General features: G+C 44.4%; 1 protein-coding gene across 1 annotated transcript; it reads left to right on the plus strand.

The window, feature by feature from the left end:
- The first annotated feature begins 73 nt into the window (after window positions 1-73).
- Window positions 74-19377, plus strand: Hdac3 (histone deacetylase 3). Its single transcript, XM_021651244.2, has 15 exons — window positions 74-216; window positions 312-394; window positions 2434-2576; window positions 9047-9128; window positions 9251-9307; window positions 9418-9473; window positions 9798-9931; window positions 11879-11959; window positions 12356-12429; window positions 12582-12646; window positions 14318-14407; window positions 14518-14576; window positions 14825-14904; window positions 15203-15360; window positions 18629-19377. Exons 1-15 carry the CDS (start codon window positions 162-164, stop codon window positions 18696-18698), a joined length of 1287 nt encoding a protein of 428 aa, XP_021506919.1. The 5' UTR covers window positions 74-161; the 3' UTR covers window positions 18699-19377.
- Window positions 19378-20524: the final 1147 nt, after the last annotated feature.

The raw sequence follows: 20524 nt of genomic DNA on the forward strand, positions 1-20524 counted from the left end.
GGGGTGGAACTCCCATAAGGGGCGTGGTCTTAAGAGGCGGGGCGAGGTCTCATGTTCCACAGAGGTAGGCTGCGTGCTTGCGCAGCACGCACGCTGGGGGTGGGGCTGGCGGCTGGCGGGCGGGCGGGCGGCTGAGGCTCGGGGCCTGGTCCCCCAGCACCATGGCCAAGACCGTCGCGTATTTCTACGACCCCGATGTGGGCAACTTTCACTACGGTAGGGCTCAGGGTTGTGCGGGAAGAGAGGTTTCACGGCAAGGGCTGTAACTCTAAGGGCGGGAGCTGATCAACTCTTTTTCTTCCCACCCCCAGGAGCTGGGCACCCTATGAAGCCCCATCGCCTGGCATTGACTCATAGCCTAGTTCTGCATTATGGTCTCTATAAGAAGATGATCGTGAGTCCTGCCACTTCTGTGTGGGTTTGGGCCTGGGCAGAGAGCTGTGGCCTTAGACTGGGGCTGGACATACCAGGCCATCTACTCTTAGAGAAAGGGGAGCAGGACAGAAGGCAAAGAGAGCATTACCTATGTACAGGGCAGTGGTGCTGGTAGTAGTGAGTGGGTGTTGCCCCCCCGATTTAATGGGAGATGTATTTTTGACCTTAGGTGGGACTCCCTTTTAACCTGAGGGCAGACCAGCCTTTGGCCCAGGGTTAGGGGACACTTTGACGACAGGTGTGTTTATTCCCCAAATCCTGGGCTTCACACGTTAGGTGAGTGTTCTGCCATGGCAGCACACCTGTAGGCCCTCTGCACTGTGAGGCCGATAGTGGTGCAGGACTGAGGATGAGGGTTGGGAGTATATATTCGAGTGAGCTTTTTCCGTAATTCCTGCTCCTCTGCCCATTTACCTGCTAGGAGCTAAAGCAACTCTTTGGGGGACAGCTCTGTGCCCCTTTGTGGTGTATGTGCATGGAATGAATCTGACTATGTGGTTTTGCTCAACTCTTGCATCTTCCATGTTATGCAGTCACTCTTTCTCCCCAGCTCAGAATTTCTAGCTGTGAGATGGGAAAAATAACAAGTCCCAACCCTTATGCACCATGAAGATAGCCAACAGTAGTGAGGGGAGGGGCAGGCAGTGTTTGGGAGCAGGAAAGGCTAAGGTGATATTAGTGCAAGTCCGTGAATCCCTGAAATTGTCTGTGTGTCCTTTTATGTATTTTATAGGAGAGAGAGAGAGAGAGAGAGAGAAAAAAACATTTCTCGCCCAATTTTCAAACCACTGTTTGAACCTCCACTCCTACGCCCGGTTCCTCGCCTCCCACACTGAGGATAATAAATCTTTGGTTTAGGACTTTGGATTTCAGTTAGGTTGTCATATAGTTCACATATATTACCCCACAATGAAAAACCTAGAGGAGAGGACAGAATCTGAGTTTAGGAGAGGAGATGAGTGTAGAAGGAACCAGGACTGGGAGAGCTGGGAACAGGGCAGAGTGGGCCAGGAGCCGAGGTAGAGGCTGGGCTGAAGGGCTGAAGATGAAGTGATCTTCAGGGGCCTTGATAAAAGTAGCTTGCCTAGCTAGCAGCCTCTCTCCTTCACTCACAGAGATGCTGTAGAATAGCAAGGAATAGTGGGTAGGGAGATTGTTATATGTGTTTTGGACAGTCTCCAGGGCAGGTTCAGCCTCGTGGCTGGTATAGCACTGCCCGGTTTGGTTGCCAGGTGTTTTTTTTTTTCTTTCTTCCTGGCATTGTGTGAAACCAGTAACAAGACCGTGTGTCAGCTGGACAGTGAAAGGGACTTTTATTCCTGTGCGATAACGTCTCAGCTCAGACAGATCAAGAGGTTATAGATAGCAAGAGGGTTAGAGTCAGTGGGTAAAGGTGCCATCTCCACACCTGATGATGACCTGGGTCTGAAGCCCAGTGGTGAAAGGTGGTAACACCTGTTAATCCCTGACCTCATTGTGGCGTGGATACCCATCCATCCTGCCTCCCCACTCACACATGTGCACTCGTGCACACACACAGAAGAAATAAATAATGTAATAAAAATTTTTAATTAAGAAAGAATTTATGGCTACAGAGTAAAAAAAATGAGGCAAGATAAATAGACTGATAATAAAGAAATGGCATATATATATGTGTGTGTGTGTATATATATACATTTTCCTGAGACTGAGCAGAAAATTTTTAGTAATTCAGATGCCAACTCTTTTCTCTTCATTTTTGGTTTCCACTTGTTTCCATGGTAGTTGTCACCTGTCCTGGTATTGGGAATGTCATTCAGCATTTAGATGGGATTATAATTAAGTAAGGTCTTGTCTAGTTGGTCAAGCACTGGCACCCTCTTCTGGCTGATCTTGTTCTGGCTCGCCCACCTGAGAGGCATCCTGCTTTCAAGGATAAGATTAGGGCAGTGTAGAAGAAATTCAGCAGTACATAGGCAGTCCTCAAGGTAACGGCTTCACTTCTGTCTCCATCCCTAGGTCTTCAAGCCTTACCAGGCCTCCCAGCATGACATGTGCCGCTTCCATTCTGAGGACTACATTGATTTCTTGCAGAGAGTCAGCCCCACCAACATGCAGGGTTTCACCAAGAGCCTTAATGCCTTCAACGTGGGTGATGACTGGTAAGGGAAGGATGGGTTTTGTTGTCAAGCGCTGGGAGGGAGGCTGGGGGTTACGCAGTAGCAGTGGAAAGAGCCTACTAGTCAGTTAATTATCATTCACTCATTTGTTTATCAGTAATTACCTACTGGTCATTTGGTCCGTCTTTGCCAGGTCCTATGCTAAGTATGAGGGATGCAATGGTGTAGAAAAATAACAAGGTTTTAATATTCTACCTTCGCTGAGTCCTGTGAGGAAGACTACATCTGACTATGAGTGTGTGTACTAGAAAGAGTATTTCAGGGAAAGACTGGTCTTAGATGAAATGATAGAGATGGAACTGAGGCTTGAAAGGTGACAGGAGGGTGAGGGGAGAGATGTGGGTAGGAGGGACTGTGCTTAAGGGGCTGTGGTAGTGTGTCACATGAGGAGTACCAGAGAGGCAGTCCAGAAAATGAATAGAAGAGTGATGTAATGGAGGCTAAGAAGACGACTGGGGCCTTTGTAAAGTATAAAGCCTGAGAAAGCTCACATCTGTAATCCTGGCACTTAGGCAGAGGCAAGAAAATTGTTAGTTCAACCTACACTATTTATTTAGTGAGGCCCAGTTTTTGTTTTGTTTTGTTTGTTTTTAAGGTAAACAGCTATGTTATAAATCAATGGTTTTGTTCCTATAGTAGATGAAGGTCATTAAAGCCAGGAAATGATTTGATAGGACTAGTTTTTAATTAATTTTTTTTTCTTTTTTGGGGAGGCATGGTGGCACATGCCTTTGATCCCAGCACTTGGGAAGCAGAGGCAAGCTGATCTCTATGAGTTCAAGGCCAGCCTTGTCTAGAAAAATGCATCCAGGATAGCCAGGACTTCGATATACAGAGAAACCCTGTTTTAAAACACCAAAAAAAAAAAAAAAAAAAGAAAAAAAGAAAAAGAAAATAAGAAAAAGGATAAAAATTATAATGCTAGGAATTGAATTCAGTCTTTTATGCATGCTACTCTTCCCTAACCAGACCAGGTTAAGACAGAGCTTATATTGTAGGCAGAAGACTCAGAGTTGGAATGCTAGAGAATGGGCAACAAAACTGAGCCTTGCATTAGTGAAAAATAATAAACATTGTGCTGGAGAGATAGCTCAGCAATTAAGAGCACTGGCTGTTCTTCCAGAGGTCCTGAGTTCACCCACATGGTGGCTCACAACCATCTATTATGGGATCTAATGTCCTCTTCTGTCATGCAGGCACATATGCAAATAGAGCATATATGGGGGTGGAGCAAGTGGGGTTTGAGACAGGGCTTCTCTGTGTAACAGCCCTGGCTGTCCTGGAACTCTCTTTGTAGTTTACCTTGAGTCACCTGATAAATAAATGTGATAGGACACAGATCCAAAGCCCTGGTTTTCTGTTTGTTTGAGATAAAATCATGCCAGATGGCCCCAGGCTAGCCTTGAACTCAACTCTGAAAGCAGCATAGAACAGAATCTGCTATAGCCTCCTGACTTTTAGAATCAGTCTTACTCCACATCTGGCTCAGAGCCTAGGTCTGTAAGCCGATTTCCTAATCTGTTTTACTGAAAGAGCTGACTTGACAAGTAGCCGGGACTGTAGGATAAAGGCAAGCTCCTTAGTCTGCCCTGAGCACCGGTACCCAAACCTCACCCCCGCAGTGTGGGAGTGCTCGGAGCCTCCTCAGCCTTCTCTCTCCACTTCCATGTGGCTCCCACGTCTCCTTTCTTTTCTTTGAAAATAGTATAAAAAAAAATATGTCACTTTGTGTGTATACCACATATGTGGGGACTGTGGAGGCCTGAAAAGCTCATTGGAGGTGGGGTTACAGGTGGTTGTGTGTCTCCTGATATGAGTGCTGGCAACTGAACACAGGTCCTGTAGCATCTCTCCAGGCCTTCTCTCTCTTGTCTCTCCTTTCCATGTCTTGTTTTGTTTTGATTTTCAAAACAGGATCTTTTTATGTAGCCCAGGCTGTCATTGAACTGGTGGTTTTCCCATCTCTGCCTCTCAGTGCTGGGGTTCCGAGTGTGTGTCACTGTGCTTGGCCATCCATACAGCTTTTCTTCTTCTTTTTTAATGTTTATTTGTCGTTTATTTTTATGTGAATGAGTGCTCTGTCTGCACGTACATCTCCACGTCAGAAGAGGGCACCAGATCACATGATAGATGGTTGTGAGCCACCATGTGGTTGCTGGGAAGTGAACTCAGGACTTCTGGAAGAGCAGCTATCGCTCTTAACCTCTGAGCTATCTCTGCAGCCCCATACAGCTTTTCTTGGCCGTGTTGCCCCAGAGCTCTGTCTTCTATGCAGTGTGCTGCTCATTTGTTGTTGAGTCACATACTGTCCTGGGCAGTTACTTATTCTCTCTCTCTCTCTTTTTCCTGGACAGTGTTTCTCTGTGTAGCTCTGGATGTCTTGGAACTCTGCTCTGTAGACCAGGCTGGCCTTGAACTCAGAGATCCATCTGCCTCTGTCTTCCATTTGCTAGGATCAAAGGCATGCGCCATCATGCTGGGCTATGGTGTTTATCTGTACATTTCAAAATAATAAAATTTCTTTACTCCTACTAATTTGTAATATTTAGATAATACCTAGTATGTGCTAGGTACTGTTTTAAATGCTTTGTAGCCATTTTCTCTATATCAACAACCCCTTATCAGTCAGGGCATATCTTTTGTACAGATAAGGACACTGAAGTATGGCTTACCTACCCCACCTCACCATCACTAGTGTCATGGGTGAACTTCCGAATCTGGGCTTACAACCATACTTCTCTACTGTATTATCTCTTTTTGCTGTTTCTTTTATCAATTTTAGGTGTTGTCTAATAAGCCATCAGTGTGGGGTATGAGCAAATTCATTTTTCTATATCACCCTACTGTGTTCTTCTTTTCTCCCATTTCACAATGCAGTAATATCACAGTTTATATTACTAATGCACTTGCTTTCTTGGAAATTTATTTTTCATTTATTTACTGATTTTTGGTGGGGTGGTCAGAGGACAGTCTGATAGATAGATCAGAATAGATCTCCCTATGAGTTCCACAGATTGAATCCAGGCTATCAGTTTTTGTAGCAAATGCCCCCATCTGCTGGGCCATCTTGTGTTGTGGGTTATTAATATTTAATATTGATTTATTTTTAAGTTAAACAGTGGTTATTTGTAAACCAGCTGTATACCCCAATCACCACACAGAGACTAGGATTTATTTAATTAACCTAGAGCACAATGCTGGGCATTAGTTACTCTATCCTAAACCTCCAAGCCTGCATAGTTCCCTACCATTCAGATTTTCTACATTATACTTACTTTTAGTCATATCTTAGGTCCAGTTCATCTCTCCTCGTGGTTCGAAGATCTCTCCTGCCAATCTCTCTCTCCTACTCCCCCTCATTTCCTTCTCCTCTCTGGACCCGGATGTCCTACCCTATTTTCTCTATTGCACGGCACTGGCTGGTTGTTATATTAACAATTACAGAGAACAAATGGTGGCATGTTTACACAAACTTGAGACAGGTGATGCTTAGAATAAGCAGAATGAAATCAGATAACGGGGTAGAGAAATCAGCATTTGATTTGAACAATGAACAAGGGTAAATTATATACATTCCAAAAGAACATTATACCAACAATCTTGATACCCCCTTATTGGTATGTTTATTTGTTTATTTATTTATTTAGAGACAGGACCTCTAGAGCCTAGATTGTATAGCTAACGATGACTTCTGTGTACTTCAGAATGTTATGAATATTGTGTGAGCCACTATATCTAGCCTCAACTTTTAAATTAAATTAAATTAAATTTTTGAGATAGGGTCTCATTGTGTAGCCTGGGCTGGCCTGGAATTTCTTTTAGAGACAGTCTGGCCACAAATTCAGAGATTGTCCAGACTTTGGTCCTGAATGCTGGGATTAAAGATGTCTGCCACCACACCCAACCTTTACATTTTAAAATTATATGCTTACATTATTATTATTTTGTTTTGTTTTGAGACAGTTTCTCTGAGCCCTGCTGTCCTAGAACTCGCTCTGTAGACGAGGCTGGCCTTGAGCTCACAGAGATCTCATCTGCCTCTGCCTCCACCACCACAGAGCATCTGTGCTTACATCATTATAACTAAGGTGCCAAATAGAACTATTAGTCTGTTTTGTCATATAACTTTTTGGTTTTCCTAGAATTGGAAATGACATTTTTTTTTTTCAATTTGCTTAGTTTTCTACTCATCAAACACAAATTCTTTTTAAGTCTTTTGAAAAACCATAAAACTCCCTATACTTTGTTTTTGTTTATTTATTTTTTCTTGCCATCCTGGGATTTGAACCCAAGGCCTTGTGCATGCTAGGCAGGCACTCTGCCACTGAGCTACTAATGTATTCCTACCTAACCATGTTTTCTTACATGGTCAGTGTATAGGCTGCACTGGTTTCTTGGAGACCTAAGACAAGGGATTTGTTTATTTATTGTGGCACTTTGGGATTGGTTGTGTGCATGCTGTACTACTGTGCTTAAATTTTTACGCCCAATATAGCTAAAGTATTTAAATTTTTAAAGTTTTATTTATTTTATTTTTTGTATATGGATGTTTTGCCTTCGTGCATGCCATGTGCATGCCTATTGGATCTTTAGGAATTGGAATTGGAATTGCATATGGTTGTGGGCCAACATGTGGGTGCTGGGAATTGAACTCAGGACTTCTGCAAAAGCAACAAGTGCTGTTAACCATGAGTCATCTCTCCAGTCCCTATTTAAAGTACTAAAAAAACTAGGTACAAAGATATAATTTACATACAGTAATTTCACCTTTAAAGATATATATGTATTTATGAGTATATACATATCTGTGTACATGAATGCCGTGCCATGTATTTGGGGTACCCATGAATGACAGTAAGAGGATGTGGGATCTCTTGGAACTGGAGGTATAGGTGGTTACAAGCTGTCTGATGTGAGTGCTGGGAACCCAATTTGGGTCTCCTGGAAGAACTCTTGATTGCTGAACCATTTTTTTTTAAATCTAATTCATCTTTTTAAGGTGTCCTGTTTGTGTGTTGTGTGTGTGTATGTGCATGAGGACTCATATATGAAGGTATATGTATGTATGTATGTGGAGGCTAGAGAGCAACTATTGGGTGCCATTTCTCAAATGTTATCCATCTTGTTTATGTGGTTTTGAGACAGTCTTTGTATGCAGCTCTGGGTATCCTGGGACTCACTATGTAGACGAGGCTGGCCTTGAATCTACAGAGATCTGCCTGCCCCAGAATGCTGGGATTCAAGGCTTTCACCACAAACCTGGCCACTTTGGTTTTTTTCTTTTCTTTACTTCTCCGTGTAGCCTTGTCTGTCCTGGAACTCGCTCTGTAGACCATAGTGGACTTGAACTCACAGAGATCTGCTGCCTCTGTCTCCTGAGTGCTGGGATTAAAGGCTTGTACCACCACAGCCTGGCTCCCATTTTGATTTTTCAAACAAGGTCTCTCATTGGCCTGGAACTAGTCAGCAACCCCCTCAGATTTGCCTCCTTAGAGTTGGGATTGGAAGCATAAACCGTAAAACTTGACCTTTTTACATGGGTTCTTTAGATCAACTCAGGTCCTCCTACTTGTAACATAAGCACTTTAATTGACCGAGCCATCTAGCTCTGAGGTGACACATTTCTCAGAGTTTTGATAGAGTGTACCAGGGTACTGAATATTTCCTTCACTCTACAAATGTAGTCAATCCCTTTTCTCCACCTTAGCTCCAAGCAACTATTGATCTGATTTATCCTTATATTTTGTCTTTTCTAGAATGTTACATAAGTGGAATCGTACAGTATGTAGGTGGTAATCAAAGTTGACATGTGGCTTAATGTGCTAACAGTGTGCTAAGGGCTTTCAGTTAGTTGTATCGCTGTTAGTATTTCATAGGAATAGGGATGCAGTTCTTCCTTTAAAAATGTGTAACCGTAAGCCAAGTGCTGGTGATGCAGTTTTAATCCCAGCACTTGGGAGGCAGAGGCAGGCAGATCTCTGAGTTGGAGGCCAGCCTGGTCTACAACGCGAGTTTCAGGACAGCCAAGGCTACAAGGAAAAACCCTGTCTGAAAAAAAAAAAAAAAAAGAGTATAGCTGTTATAATATATAGCAGCCATAAACAATATCGTTGCATGTTATGATAAACTGTGGCATACGTCATTTGTTGTCAGTCTCTCCAACCTCCTCTTCTAGCTCAGCTTCCTCGCATTTTCTTTTGTACCTAAGAACCTAGAAACTGTTTGCTTTGCTTCCCAGGTAGAGTACAAACTCCCTGTCAGTTGGACATTTTTATGCTTCCTGTGCCATGCTTTGCACAAGGTTTGGCGCAAGATTTGGTCCAAAATCTTTGTTGAATGAATCCGTAGATGGCTCAGGTGTGGAGGAGGGGAAGGGAGCTGTAATTGGAGTTTGAGTGGGGAAGGAGGTGGACAACAGCAAGAGGGGTGTCACTCCACTCTCTTTCCTGCAGCCCAGTGTTTCCCGGGCTCTTTGAGTTCTGCTCCCGATACACAGGCGCATCTCTGCAAGGAGCTACACAGCTGAACAACAAGGTGATGTAACCCCGAGTCCTGAATTTTCTGTGGGTCTCCAGATCCAAGGCCATCTAGCCTTGACCCAGAACCCAGCTTCAGGGGTGGGCAGGAAGAAGATTCAATGGGTTTTTATCTTTCAGATCTGTGATATTGCTATCAACTGGGCTGGCGGTCTACACCATGCCAAAAAATTTGAGGTAAGGCTGCAGTGGGGAAGACTGGCTACCCTGGGCGAGGTGGGCTGAATGACAGTGCTGGGGTATCTGGGTAGAACTGTTCCTCTGTTTATAGAGCCATCTCCCCACAGGCCTCTGGCTTCTGCTATGTCAATGACATTGTAATTGGTATCCTGGAGCTGCTCAAGTAAGTATCCCAGGAAGAGATGGGGAGACCTCCTTCTCCACTGGCTTCTCTTAAGTCCTTGATGCTTTTCTCGGTTGGCTCCTTCCTTGGTTCCGCAGCATCTTCTCTGCTGCCTGCTCACATTTCAGCCCACTCTGCACATCGCTTTTCTTCCCGTCTCTAGCTTTCAGGATGGTGCCCTGGCTGCCTGGAAGAAACTGGTGGGATGAGGTTTCAAGTGACTTGGCCAGAGGCAGACTCTAAATAATTCCAGAACTTGTGTTGGGGAGGAGAGGATTGGGGGATTGGCCTCTTCCCCAGACTGCGGCTTTGTCCTCACACCAGGTACCACCCTCGGGTGCTCTATATTGATATCGACATCCACCATGGCGATGGGGTTCAGGAAGCCTTCTACCTCACGGACCGCGTCATGACTGTGTCCTTCCACAAATACGGAAATTACTTCTTTCCTGGAACAGGTAAGCGATAGGATCACTGTGGGTTTTTTTGTATCTTACAACTCTTTGTGTATGTGTGCATGTGTTTTGTTTTGAGACAAGGTCTTGCTCTGTAGCCCAGGCTAGCCTTGAACAGAATCCTCTATAATCAGCACTCTGAATCATGGGATTATAGGGTATGTGCCCCTGTGCCCATCTGTCCTTCAGCTCTTTGTGGTGACTGACTCCTTAGTCTTCTGTTCCCATGTATTATATCTCTCCTCAGAGACACCTCTCCAGTCACTCAATTAAAGTAGATAAACAGGTACCTCACCCTGTCTCTTTTTCCCAGATTACTTACTGCTAGTTGTATTTATTGTAGTTTTTGTTCATTCTCTGTCTATAGCTGTGAGGAGACACCATGGCCAAGGCAACTCTTATGAAAGAGGGTTAATACATTATCAACATGGCAGCAGGCAGGCAGGCTCTGGAGCAGTTACTCGGAGCCCCATCCATGATCATCCATAGGCACAGAGAGAGACAGAGACAGACACAGAGACAGACTCTGGACTTGGCATGGGCTTTTGAAACCTCAAAGCCCACCCCCAGTGACACTTCTTCCAATAAGGCCGCACTTCCTAATCCTCAAATAGTGCTACTCTGTGATGACTAAGCATTCAAATATATGAGCCTGTGGGGGCCATTCTTACTCAAACCACCACATTTCTTTTTATTACTATGTACCTCCAACAGTATGAATTTGGTAGAATTTCATTAGGTCTATTCATTGCTTTATCCCCTGTGCCTAGTACACATCTTAGCAGAAATAGTTGTTGAAATGGGTGTGGTGGCATATGCCTGTTTTCCCAGTAGGCAGGCTCAGGAGGCTCAGTTGGGAGGGTTGCCTTAAGTTTGAGGCGGGTGTGAGATACATAGCTAGACTTTGTTTCAAAAAAAGGAAAAAACAACTTCAAAAAAAAAAAAATCCAAAGAACAGAAACTGGGCTGGTGCACACATATGTAATCCCAGCACTCAAGGATGCAGAGGCAGGGGGATCCCTGTGAGTTCAAGGTCAGCCTGGTCTACAAAGAGTCCAGAATAGCCAAGGCAATAGAGAAACCCTGTCTCAAAAAACAAAAAAGAAAGAGAAAGGAAAAGAAAGGAAGAAAGAAAGAAAGAAAGAAAGAAAGAAGAAAGAAAGAAGGAAAGAAAGAAAGAAAGAAGGAAAGAAAGAAAAAAAAGGAAAGAAAGAAAGAAAGGAAAGAAAGAAAGAAAGAAAAAAAGAAAGAAAGAAAAGAAAGAAAGAAAGAAAGAAAGAAAGAAAGAAAGAAAGAAAGAAAGAAAGAAAGAAAAAGCAAATCAAGGACTGGAGATATGGCTCAGCTGTCAACAGCACTTACAGCCTTTGCAGAGGACCTGGTTCTTTTCCCAGCACCCATATGGCAGCTTACAATTGTCTACAATGTTCCAGGAGATCTGTTGCCCTTTTCTGACCTCCATGGGCAACAGGCATGCCTGTGGTACACATACATACATGCAAGCAAAACACTCAAAAGTAGAAAATAAAAGTAAATCTTAAAACAATATAACCCCCCCTCAAAAAGACAAAACCAAACAAAAACAAACCATCTGATTTCTTTGTTTGTTTGGTTTGGTTTGGCTTTTGAGACAGGGCTTCTGGTTGTTCTGGTACTCACTACAGACCCTCTGCCTCTTGAGTACTGAGATTAAAGGCGTGTACCACCATGTTTGGCTAAATAGAAGTTTTTAACCAGGCAAGGAGGCACATACCTGTAATCCAGATAATCAGGAGGCTGAGGCAGAGAGATTGAAAATTGGAAGCTAGGCTGGGCAACATAGCAAGTTACATAGCCATGACCCTGTATTGAGTGAATGCAAGTTGCTGGAGCCGTAGAGAGCATGTGGTAGAGGACAGCTGTGCTGTGGAAACTTTACTGTGCATGATCACTTTACTCACTTTTCTACAGGTGACATGTATGAAGTTGGAGCAGAGAGTGGCCGCTACTATTGCCTCAATGTGCCCTTACGGGATGGCATTGATGACCAGAGTAAGTTCTGAGGACTTCTCCCTGCTCACGTCCCCCCACCCCCTTTTTTCTCTTTCAATTAACCTCTTCTGCCTGGCCAATTAACCTCTTCCACCTGGGCCAGGTGTCCTTAAGGATGAATGGCCTTCAGAGGGACCATGAACCCCTGGAGTTTGTATGTAATATATTATGTGTATGTGCGTTTTGTTTGTTTATCTATTTTTCTGGGAAGAACGTTGTTAGTGTTTATTAGTCACCCAGCAGTTGTGACATCGTCCAGAAGTTCAGAACCAGTGGTTGGTTCTGTGGGTTGCCCCTTCCCTGGGCTACATGCTCTCTCAACCCCCTTTTTCCTTTTGTTCCCTGTCTCCCCATCCCCTTGGGGTGCCAGGTTGCCCACCTTTGGCCCTCTCCCAGGTTACAAGCACCTTTTCCAGCCAGTCATCAGCCAGGTGGTGGACTTCTACCAGCCAACGTGCATCGTACTGCAGGTAGCGCCCTCAGCCCCTAAGCGGCCCTGCCTGGGCTACAGGGAGGAGAGCGGAAGACTGACTTCCCTACATTGTGAGGGAAGGACAGTAGAGGACACCGATGCTCTGATCTTCCACGTCACTGTAGCGGTTTTGGGTTTTCCTCTTTGCAGTGTGGAGCTGACTCCCTGGGCTGCGATCGACTAGGCTGTTTCAATCTCAGCATACGGGGACATGGGTGAGCTGCCTTCCTTCGTGTTGTTGTATAAAGTTTTAGTTTCTCTTTTATTATCATTATTATTATTGTTATTATTGTATGTGCATGTGTGTGTATCTCAATGCCCATAAGTACACATACACACAAACAAAACAAACATCTGATGAAGGAAAAAATATTAAGAGGGTAACAAGAAGGAATCTTTAATTTTTTTTTTTTTTTTTTTTTTAAGGTTTCACTGTGTGGTACAGGCTGGCATTGAACTTGTGACCCTCCTGCCTTAGCCTCCCAAATTCTGGGATTACAAGCTCAGGTTCCCACACAAAGTGTGGGAATTTGCTATGGACAGCATGCTTTGGGAAGGGTTTTCTGAGAAGGTGAAGTGGGAGACCTGGAGACTCAGAAGGAGTGAGCCATGAAAGAAGAACAGGAATTACCGCCCTGGGCAGTGAGAAGGGCCAATGGACCAAAAAAGAGCTACTGTCTTGACAAGAAGAAATAAAGCTGGCATGGCCAGAACATAGTGAGGTGCAGAAAGCACCGGGCTGAGATTGGCCAGAACTATTAGCCCCTGTCATTCGATGATAGAAATTGTTGAAGGCTCTTAAACAGGGAAGTGGCGTGGTCTGATGAGTTTGAAAGTTACCATGGGAGTTGGGGGACAGGATAGGTAGTGGGAAGTCACTTAGGAAGCCATTAACATTATTTGGGGCAGGGCATGTGTTGATGGAGAGAAATAGGGGATTTGAAGGTGTGCCCTGAAGATGAGAACAGACAGTCTGGCTGGCACTCTAGAGTTGAGTAGAAGGCAAGATGCCAGGGAGAATATTAAGCAATACAGAGTGAGGGTGTGCTTTACTTTAAAATTTTTATTGAGACACAAAACATTAAAGTATACTAATAGTTTTTAAAGATTTATTTTTATTTGTTCGTGTGTGTGTGTGTGTGTGTGTGTGTGTGTGTGTGTGTGTGTCCGTCCGTCCGTCCGTCCGTATTCGCAAGCACCAGAAGAGGGCTAGATTCCCTGGAGCTAGAATTACAGGTTATTGTGAGCTTTCCAGTGTAGATGCTGGGAGCTGTCTGCTCCACTGGGAGAGCAGTAGATACTAATGCTGAGTTGACATGCCAGCCCCTAGAGCAGTGCTTCTCAACCTGTGGGTCAAGCCCATTGGAAAACGCATTTTTCTTAGTAACTGCTCCCTGCCCTAAGGAGTCCTAATCTTGAGCATACAGCTGAGAGGCAGGAGGGTGTCAGGTGGGGCAGGGTGAAATGCACACAAGCAGGAAGACCTGAGTTTGCTCCCAGAACCCCTGTAAGAACACTAGGCCCAGTGGTACAGCACTTACCATCCGCAGTCCTGGGGAAGTAGAGTCAAGAAGACTCATGGGGCTGTGGCCAGCCAGCTTAGCCTACTTGGCAAGCTCCAGGTCAAAAAAAAAGGCCAACACTTGAGGATGTCTTCTGGACCCTGTACACATGAGCACACACACCCTCTAAACACACACATGCACTGGCACACATATAAAGGCTCTCACACATCTCTACAAGCAGTCACACACAAAGAATGTAACTTTGAGTTCTACTACGCAGAATGACAGAGAATATTATTGGGCAAATCTTTGCCCAACGTTTCAAGTGATACCTGGGTCACAGGTCTTGGATTCACTGAGTCCTCTTGTTACTTCTAACAGGGAATGTGTCGAATATGTGAAGAGCTTCAATATCCCTCTCCTGGTGCTGGGTGGTGGTGGCTACACCGTCCGAAACGTCGCCCGGTGCTGGTGAGTCCGATCTCCTTCTCCTTTGTGGTTTGCTATGGACTCCCTGAAATTGGAGGGGTGGCCCTTTCAGCCCACTTGTCAGCCCAAACCCCTCTGCTTGCTGGTTTCAGGACATACGAAACATCTCTGCTGGTAGAAGAGGCCATTAGTGAGGAACTTCCCTATAGTGGTAAGGTCCACCTCAGGATGCCCCCACAAGTGGAACCATTCTCACCAGTCTCCAGGATGACCTTGTTTGAAGGCACATGGGAAATTGTACATTCTGGGAGCTCTGCAGACTAAACCCCTGTGCTCAGAGCAGAGCAAATACTCATACACGTGGGGACCAGGATGGGGAGGGAGATGGGAAAGTCATGGGACTCACCTTTTTGTATCTCAGCCATACTTTTCCTTCATTCCTTCCCTCACTTCTCTAAGAATACTTTGAGTACTTTGCCCCGGACTTCACGCTCCATCCAGATGTCAGCACCCGCATCGAGAATCAGAATTCCCGCCAGGTTAGCAGCTGTGAGAAGCTGGACACAGCAATGAGGGGAGGGCTCAGGAAGGTCCAGGAGGTGGGAGGTAGGAAAAAGCAAGAGTAGGAAATTCTGAGCTGTCCCTGTTGCTCTGAACATCTTGGAGCAGTCCACAATAAAGTGGAGACAGTTGGGTTGGTGGGGAGGGACAGTTACCAAGTGGGGATCAGAACTTGAAATACTACTTAAAACTGTCAGGGTGGAAGGCAGATGGATAGAAGGGTGTGTTCTCTGGGACCCACCTAGTCGCTACTGACTTTTCTTTCCTCTCTTCTAGTATCTGGACCAGATCCGCCAGACAATCTTTGAAAACTTGAAAATGCTGAACCATGCTCCCAGTGTCCAGATTCATGATGTCCCGGCAGATCTCCTGACGTATGACAGGACTGATGAGGCTGACGCAGAAGAGAGGGGCCCTGAGGAGAACTATAGCAGGTCTGGGGCGGGGGCTGGAGAGCAGGTGGTTCCTCAGGCTTGCAGAGGAGGATTCTGAGTGGAAAAGCAAATGGGAATACTAGTTTGTCTGGCCCTGGCTTATCTCCTTTAGGCTACAAGTGTTCTACCCTTTTTGACACTTTTTAATATCAAAACAACATATTCATTGAAAATATTATAAACAGCATCAAAATATGTTGTTTTTACACAGTCGCAGAATCATTCCACCGAAGTAACCTTTATTCATGGTTTGATTTATGTGTTTTTTGGATAGATCATTTTCTATAGATCGTGAGAACACTTCTACATACACGTGGACGTCCAGAATTTTATGTATGCAGATTTTTGTTTGTTGTTGTTTTGTATTTTGAGACAGGGTTTCTCTGTGTGGGCCATGCTGGCCTTAAAATCAGAGATCCTCCTGCTCCTGCCTCTGGAATGCTGGGATTACAGACATTCACCGCCATGCCTTGCTCTTTCTTGGTATTTTGAGATTGGGTTTCAGTATTGTAGCCCAAGCTGGCCATGAGCTCATAATCATCTTCCTGTCTCGGTTTTCTAAATGCTGGATTTATAGGAAGGTACCACCTTATCCAGTTTTTTATAATTTTTTTTGTTAATATGGGTAAGAGCATTCTCTATTTATTGCTCTGATTTACATTCTCCTTTTTTTTTTTCTTTTTAAAAGGTCTGTTTTCTTATGTCAGTATGTATAGATCAGTGTTTTCTCAGTTGTATAATTTGTGTGTTGATAGCGTAGTGTAATCACCACTCATGGCTGTTTACATTAAGCTCTACCCTACTCCACCTCCTTTTTTTCACTATTAAAATAAATAGTATTTATTAAGTAGTAAAGAATGTGGCACTGAATTGTGGCACCTTATGTATACATCTCTGCATGCTTGTTTGAGTGGGTCAGAGTTTCAGAATTGCTCCCATTAGGTCACATGCCATATGTAGTATTTTATATTTGCTGCCAAATTGCCTTTCAAGAAGTCTTAGAGGTTTACTTACATTTTTTTAAAAAGACCTTTTATTTAATTTTAGATTCATTTGTTTTATGTGTATGGTGTTTCATTTGAATGTATTTATGTGCACTGTACCTGGTGCCTGCCAAGGTCAGATCCTCCAGTGCTGGAGTTAGGGATGGTTGTGAACTGCCATGTGGGTGCTGAGGAGAACCCAGGTCCTCTCTTCAGCTCCCTATTTACATTTACAGCATTTTATTCCTTCTGAGCATTGAACCCGATAGATCACTGCCCACATTTTGTTTTATAGGTTTTCTAGATTTATTTGTTTTAGTTACTTTTCCAGATTTGAGAATTATATTGAGGGGTGTGCGTGTGTGTATGAGAGAGAGAGAGTGAGAGTATGTTATCTTTATTTTTCTTAAATCTATGTTGAAATATCTGTAGGTAGAATGAAATAGGAAAGAAAATATTAGTATATATCTTTTTGTTGTTCATCTTTGAAGAATTTTCTAGAAAATGAAGAGGAAGGCCAACGAACCCAGAAGGGCCAAGAGAAAGAAAGATAGAAAGAGATGGGCTTAGTGGGGAACAGGTCGCCTTACAGGACTGACAGAGCGCCCAAGTTGATGTGTGCGTCTGTGCCTGGGGTTGACGCTGGCTCTGCAGCAGATGTGGATGGGTGGATGGCTTCTCAGTTCATCTAGAATCTACTTTTTGGGTTTTAGAATTCTGGTCTCCGTTTTTGTCCTCTGGACTTGGTCTTGACTGCTTTGATGCTTGGACCTTCTCCAGCCTCCCTCCTCTATAGATACCTCCTTATTCCATGGCTTGGCTGAAGAAGATTCTAAACATCTGGTTCAGGCTCCTGTAATCTCATCCTTTCTGTAGTGTCTGTTTCCAGGTCGCTAAGGCTTGACTTCTAGAAACTGATTGTCTTCGTCTTAATTGGTTCAGCAACACCTGTTGCTAAGTTCTCCCTTTTGTCCAGGTTTGGCTTTTCTATAGTTATGTGCTCACACCTGGTCCTAGACTTTGCGTTATTCATACCTCCTGGGCAGCCAGCAGCAGCTTCTTCCTGCTTCTAAGCCTTGCCTCACTGCTGCCTGTTGCACTACAGCCAACGTGTGGCATACAGAGCAGCCACAGTGAATTTCCACCTTTGCAAAGCCCTGGGCTCCACATGCTGCACAGTATATACCATCATGTTGTCATTCTGTTGCTATCAGAAAACTCTAGGAGGTGGCTCTTATCCTTGGATGACTAGAGGAATGAAAGGCTCAGAGAGATTAGGATTCTGCAGTGAGTTTCAGGGCTGAGACTCCTAAGTAGTTGACTCCTCACCTTTCACCCTGGGCTCTCAGAGATGATAGAGGTGGACTTACTAAGTAGACAAGGCCTTAGTTTCTTTGCTTCTCTTCAGTGACTGTCTCACTGTTTTCTTTCAGAGAATGTTTTTCAAAGGGAAGGAAGCCACCATCCAGTACTTACTGAGCCCTGTGTTGCTGTCACTTCCCGCCTCATTCCAGTTTATGAGCATGTCAGTCTTCTGCTCGTGTCTTTCCTTATGTCAGTCTTCCTCTTGTACCTTTCCTGGTGTCTGTCTTCCACCTATACCTTGCCTTGTCTTCCAGTTGTACCTTTCCCTTTGTCAGTCTCAGCTCATACCCTTCCTTCTCCTCGTACTTAGAAGCAACAGCTTGAAAATGACCTGCACACAGATCTTTACCTCACCTTCTGAAACTACTCTTTTCTGCTCACATGACCCCCCCAGCCGTCCTGGCCTGCTTGTCGTTTTAGAATGGCTCGGTTCCCTTGGACCTTGTGATTTCTGTACTTGGCTTTTTGTGTCTTGGCGGGACCTTCCTAAGATCTTCCATGAATTTCATGAAGCCAGCTTCATGGAATTCAGGTGTTTCATCCTCAGAGTGCTCTCCCACTTTGTAGGTCACGTGCCACCCTTTTGCTTATACCAGACTCAGTCATGTAAAACTCCACCATTTGAAATTATTGTATTCATTCATCTGCTTTGTTATTGCTGGTCTCATGAGGTAAACTCTGAGAGGTTGTATGGTGACCTTGCTTGGCTGATTCTCTGCTGTCTTGATAAGGCCTGTGGCAATGCCTGGCACACGGAAGTCCCCTTTTATTGGATAGATGAGTTGCAGTATGTCCCTGCTAGCAAGAGCAGAGGAACTGGCTTTGGAGAAAACGATAGAAGAACTGGCTCCAAGGAGGGCTCTGGGAGGAGCCTGGAATTTGAAGAGTGGGCTCCTAATTTCTTGTCCCTTGCTTTACAGGCCAGAGGCACCCAATGAATTCTATGATGGAGACCATGACAATGACAAGGAAAGTGATGTGGAGATTTGAGAGCAGATGGATGCCGTGTCCCCAGGAATTTCTTTTTACCTCTTGGGTGGAAAGGAAAATATGGCTCCCTGAGTCCTGAACTGGATACCTCCAGGGCCCTTTACTAACTCTGGTGAAGGGTTTGGAAACCACATGTGGTTCTAGAATCATCTACCCCTTTTCCTCAAACTGTCATAGCCTGATGATGGTCCCTGCTAGGGATGAGACAAGGACAAAGGTTTTTGGAACATTATGGGTGATGAGTCCTAGAGGCGGTCCCTGGCCCCTCTGGCCCTTATTTGTCCCCTCCATCTTTCCAACTCAGAGACTTCTAGAGATGAAAGTTTTAGTACTGTGTATAAATTTTCCATCAATTAGGAAGTCACCTCTGACTTCCTCCTTGGTTCCCCTGCTGTACTTCTTGCTTCCCTGCAGTGTGAACGGTGAGGGGGAGGAGGGCCTGTCTCTCTGAAACCTTAATTGCAGATGCAGTACAGTTGCAAGTAGGGGAGGGTGTGAAGAGACGCCACTCTAACTGGCTTTGTGTCCATTTTACCACCATTTTTAATCTAATAAACCAGTTGGTATTTTTTTGTACCTTTCCAGTAATTTTAATTCTTCCTAGCTACCTATGCATGATGGGAAAAGGAAATAGAGATGATGTGTGTAATAAAATTGTTGCCATTTGTTCAGTACTTTATCTTAGGCCCTGTGTGTGTATTCTCCATGGGTTATTTTAGTCAAATGGGGAGTTAACAGAACATTTCCACCGAAGAGTTAGATTAACCTGGCCAAGTTAGTGGCCAGAAGGTGTAAAAAACAGCCTTAGCGCGGGTGTTTGAGGTGAAGATGATAGTTGGTAAAGATGTCCTGAGATACAACGCAAGTGCTTGGCTGTGTTTGATGTAAGAAACTGCTCATGAGCTGACTGAGCAACAGGGCTGGATCACGTGTGTACCACAAACACAGACCCTTTTCTAGAGGAGTCTACAGTCAGGGGCATGGTAAATGTAGGTGTTGACGGTGGTGCAAGGAGGAGTGACAGATCTCTCACGCCGTCTCTTCACTCTAGCTTGAAAGTAAGTAGCCTTGGAATTCTGAGCAGCCTGCAGTGAGAGCCGGACAGCTCTGTGCAACTCCGCAACTGGCAACAAGGTGAAGGCCAGATTTAGGAGTCAGTAGAGCTTGGAGTCCATCTATGCGCTGGAGGTTCCGAGAAGTTACTGATCCCGTCCTCGGTAATACACACTTTCCTTGAGTCCTTAGGATTATCCAGTCTATTCCTCAAAGGCCCTATTGGGTAGATGTAGCCAGGAGAGTGAAGTTGCTGAGGGAGAAGATCATGTAAAGGCCATACTCAGAAAACTCATGCTGGAATGAGTTTATGCCCATGGGGAATCTTGGTTAAACAGGATTGATCTGAGTGTAAATTTTCCATCAATTAGGTTACAAGTCATTTCAACTCCCAGAGTTCAAATTTCTTAAATGGTGATACCAGTAGACTCTCAGGAAATAGTGAGGAAAGATATGTCACGTTTAACATATAGCCTGGCCTATAGTGTTCAACAAGTAGTAACTAATTGCTGCTTAGGCTATTGGCAAGAATTGATTTGTTCATGTAAGAAACAATTAGAAAGCTAACCTAGGATTCAGAGCTGGGCAATGTAATGCCATAGCTGGTCTAGATTGGTGCTGGCTCAAACTCAATTCTTGGCACATAGTTTTCTATATCAGGCAACTCAGTTTTTACAATATTTTTTTGATGTACTTACTGCATGGACATCATCTACATAAAATCCACATCATCCCACAGAACCTAGGCTTAAATCTTCAACCAAGATAACAGC

The sequence above is a fragment of the Meriones unguiculatus genome, chromosome 2 (genome assembly GCF_030254825.1).
Source record: "Meriones unguiculatus strain TT.TT164.6M chromosome 2, Bangor_MerUng_6.1, whole genome shotgun sequence".
Lineage (NCBI taxonomy): Eukaryota > Metazoa > Chordata > Mammalia > Rodentia > Muridae > Meriones > Meriones unguiculatus.

Bases quoted from the DNA above. Each gene is read 5' to 3' on its own strand.
- Hdac3 (XM_021651244.2), top strand. From the start codon at position 162: ATGGCCAAGACCGTCGCGTATTTCTACGACCCCGATGTGGGCAACTTT. The intron at 9,308-9,417 runs GTAAGGCTGCAG...ATCTCCCCACAG, and splicing joins ACCATGCCAAAAAATTTGAG to GCCTCTGGCTTCTGCTATGT. The intron at 14,905-15,202 runs GTTAGCAGCTGT...CCTCTCTTCTAG, and splicing joins AGAATCAGAATTCCCGCCAG to TATCTGGACCAGATCCGCCA.